Below are 2526 nucleotides of genomic sequence, written 5' to 3'. Positions count from 1 at the left end.
CAGTGTAGAGCTGACCTCTCCCCACCTCCGGGCCGGTCCCTTGAGGCTCCCACCATCTGGCCTTTCTGTGGCTAAATGTGATAGCATTGTGGGGTGTCACTTAGCTGCGGGTTGAAGGGGGGCTTCGTGAGAGACGCCGTTGGGTGTGGGTTCCATGTAGACCCTGCTGCCATGCCGAGCAAAGTCAGAGGAGGGGCCGTCTTTGTGAAGGAGGCCCTGGGATGGCGTGCGCTTGACATCAAAGAAAAAGCTTCTGCCTGACAATTCAATGTACCTGTGCCCCTGCCGGACCCCCAGACGAGAGAGCCTGTGAACGGGCTCCCAGCGGAGACCGCAGATCCGGGCCTCCTGACCCCGGAATATCCATTCCAGAGGCACCAGGGTCATTTTAGACCGGAGTGCAAGGAATGTCTCCCTCCGGGTGTGACAGTGATCAGAGGAGGGCATATCCATAACTAAAGTGCTGGGCAGTCCTGAAGTGCACCCCTGGACTCACTCTGCGGCCTGACCTGGGTCTGTCTGTCTGCCCATCCCCCAAGGCCAGAGGGACATGGAATGTCCAACAAGGAGAGTGACCAAGGAAGGGTACGGCTGTCACTGGACAGGTGGCGTCCTTTCTCCTGTCCCATGTGCCATCCCTGCAGCGGGTCTCTTGAGGGACATGACGTGGGGCCAGGCAGTGCACCAGGGACCAAAGCTTGTAAGCAGATGTGCTTCAGAGGGCAGCCCCGCCTGCCCCTCACCAGTATGCCTGGGGCTGGCTGCGGGTGACAGACATCCCAGCCCCAGTTCTCGGGGTCTCTGCCTGCACAGCCGGCTCCGGGTGAGGTCTTCCAGGCTGTGGCCGAGATGGCTGTCGTCTGCCCAGACTCACTGGCAACTAACTGCAGCTTGACTTTGGTGGTTACCAACACTGCCCACGGGAGCGTGGCTTGCCGACCCCCCAGGGCTCGCACATGGTCCCGCTTCATCAGACAGACTTCTCAAAGTGCTTTCTTGTGAGGACCCCAGAGGCATTGGGGGCTACGGTCTCGGGGCGAGATCACAGAAGGGAAGGCAGGAGACAGTGGGTTGGGAGAGCCGTGGGGCCCATCTGGCCAGCGTGACGGCCAAGCCAGGAGCATTTACATCAAGGGAAGCATCCAATGCTAAAGATCACGGCTCCTCTTCACCTCCCGAGAGCCAGCTGACCAGTACCACACAGGCACGCAAGGCAGCGTTCTGAGCCCACCCCAAGCCTGGCTGCTGGGACTGGCTGCTAGTCTCCAGTTCCAATCCCCACTGCCCACCCCATTGCAATGGACAGGGCAGAGGCTGGCTGCACAGGGAGAGCCTGCCTCACCCCAACAAATCGGCCCATCTAACCCTTAGGCCCCACTGACGGCTGCCCCCCACCGGAAAGGTGCAGGGGCTAGGGGTTCCCGCTGTGCACACCCACAGCCCCTCAGGAAGGGACGTTGTCACCGGGGCTGGCGTCGGCCTGGCAAAGGGCAGCTGTGATGGGGTGAGACTGGCCCTTTGTTCCCCTAGGGCCCTCCCTCAGCTGGCTGTCAGGGCTGAGATCTGAGTGAGGTCCTGCGGTGGCGGACATGCCTGAACCCAGCTGAGCGGAGTCAGGCTAAGGGGTTCACAGGGTCAGGGAGGCCCCGCCCACCTGTCGGGGCACCTCTGGGAACCACCGGCCGAAACAAGTTCCTTCTCCCCAGCCCAGGCCATTTCTTAGGGCTGCTGGGGGTCTTGTTGGGCGGTAGGTTCTGATGCAGTGTATCTGGGGGTAGGATGCCCATTCTAGTTCTAACAGGAGACCATCTGGAGCGAGCAGGCAGACAGCCCCCGGGCATTGCCAGGTCTTCCATGGCTATCTGGGCTGGACCCCCAGGGGGCCTGCAGGGAAAGGTCTTGAGTGGGTCCGCAGCCCATCCCTCAGTACTCCTTGACCTCCTGCAGCTGCGCCAGGTACTCCTCCTCGGGCGGGTTGTCGGCGCAGGCCAGGCCGTTGTTGGGGGGCCGCACGGCGTGGTAGCGGCTCCAGTCGCCCTTGCACAGGACCCAGGGCAACGTGTCCACCTTGAAGTGCAGCTCGGGGGAGAAGTCGGTGCTGACCAGGGCGGGCGTGCCGGCGCCCTTGCCGCGGGTCAGCAGCCGGCTGCCCTGGTCGTAGCAGCAGTGCTGGGCGGCCAGCGTGCTGCTCTCCCCAGAGAGCAGGGAGCGCAGGCAGAAGCGGGCCATGGGCCGGTACACGTCCAGGCGCTCACGGGGCCCACTGGCGTCGCGCCACTGGAAGCTGCGGCCCTGGTGCTCGTCCTGCAGGCTCACGGAGCGGGACTCGGCCTCCAGCGGGTAGGCGCATGGGCAGCTGGGCAGGTCCCGCAGCACCTGGCTTAGGTACTGGGCCAGGAAGTCGCTCTTGCAGTTCAGCCACTTCTCACAGCTGTCCACATCTGCAGAGGGCAGGAAAGGGACCAGACCTTGGCCTTCTGGGAAACCCTAGCCCCAGGTAGGTAGGTGGGTAGGTGTGTGTGTGTG

The 2526-nt window shown here is 63.2% G+C and overlaps 1 protein-coding gene across 1 annotated transcript in view; it reads right to left on the bottom strand.

Annotated features, from left to right (window-relative positions):
• Window positions 1-980: 980 nt before the first annotated feature.
• ISM2 (isthmin 2) overlaps window positions 981-2526 on the bottom strand; it is a 14548-nt gene continuing 13002 nt past the window's right edge. Inside the window, exon 6 of the mRNA XM_045288167.1 lies at window positions 981-2441. Coding sequence (XP_045144102.1) covers window positions 1924-2441 — 518 coding nt within the window. The 3' untranslated portion in view covers window positions 981-1923. The remainder of the gene's footprint in view (window positions 2442-2526) is intronic.

This window comes from Echinops telfairi, unplaced genomic scaffold (genome assembly GCF_000313985.2).
Source record: "Echinops telfairi isolate 266 unplaced genomic scaffold, ASM31398v2 ScPeMD7_18;HRSCAF=68, whole genome shotgun sequence".
NCBI lineage: Eukaryota > Metazoa > Chordata > Mammalia > Afrosoricida > Tenrecidae > Echinops > Echinops telfairi.
The sequence above is the reverse complement of the archived record's forward strand: the minus strand, read 5'-3'. Positions and strand labels throughout refer to the sequence as shown.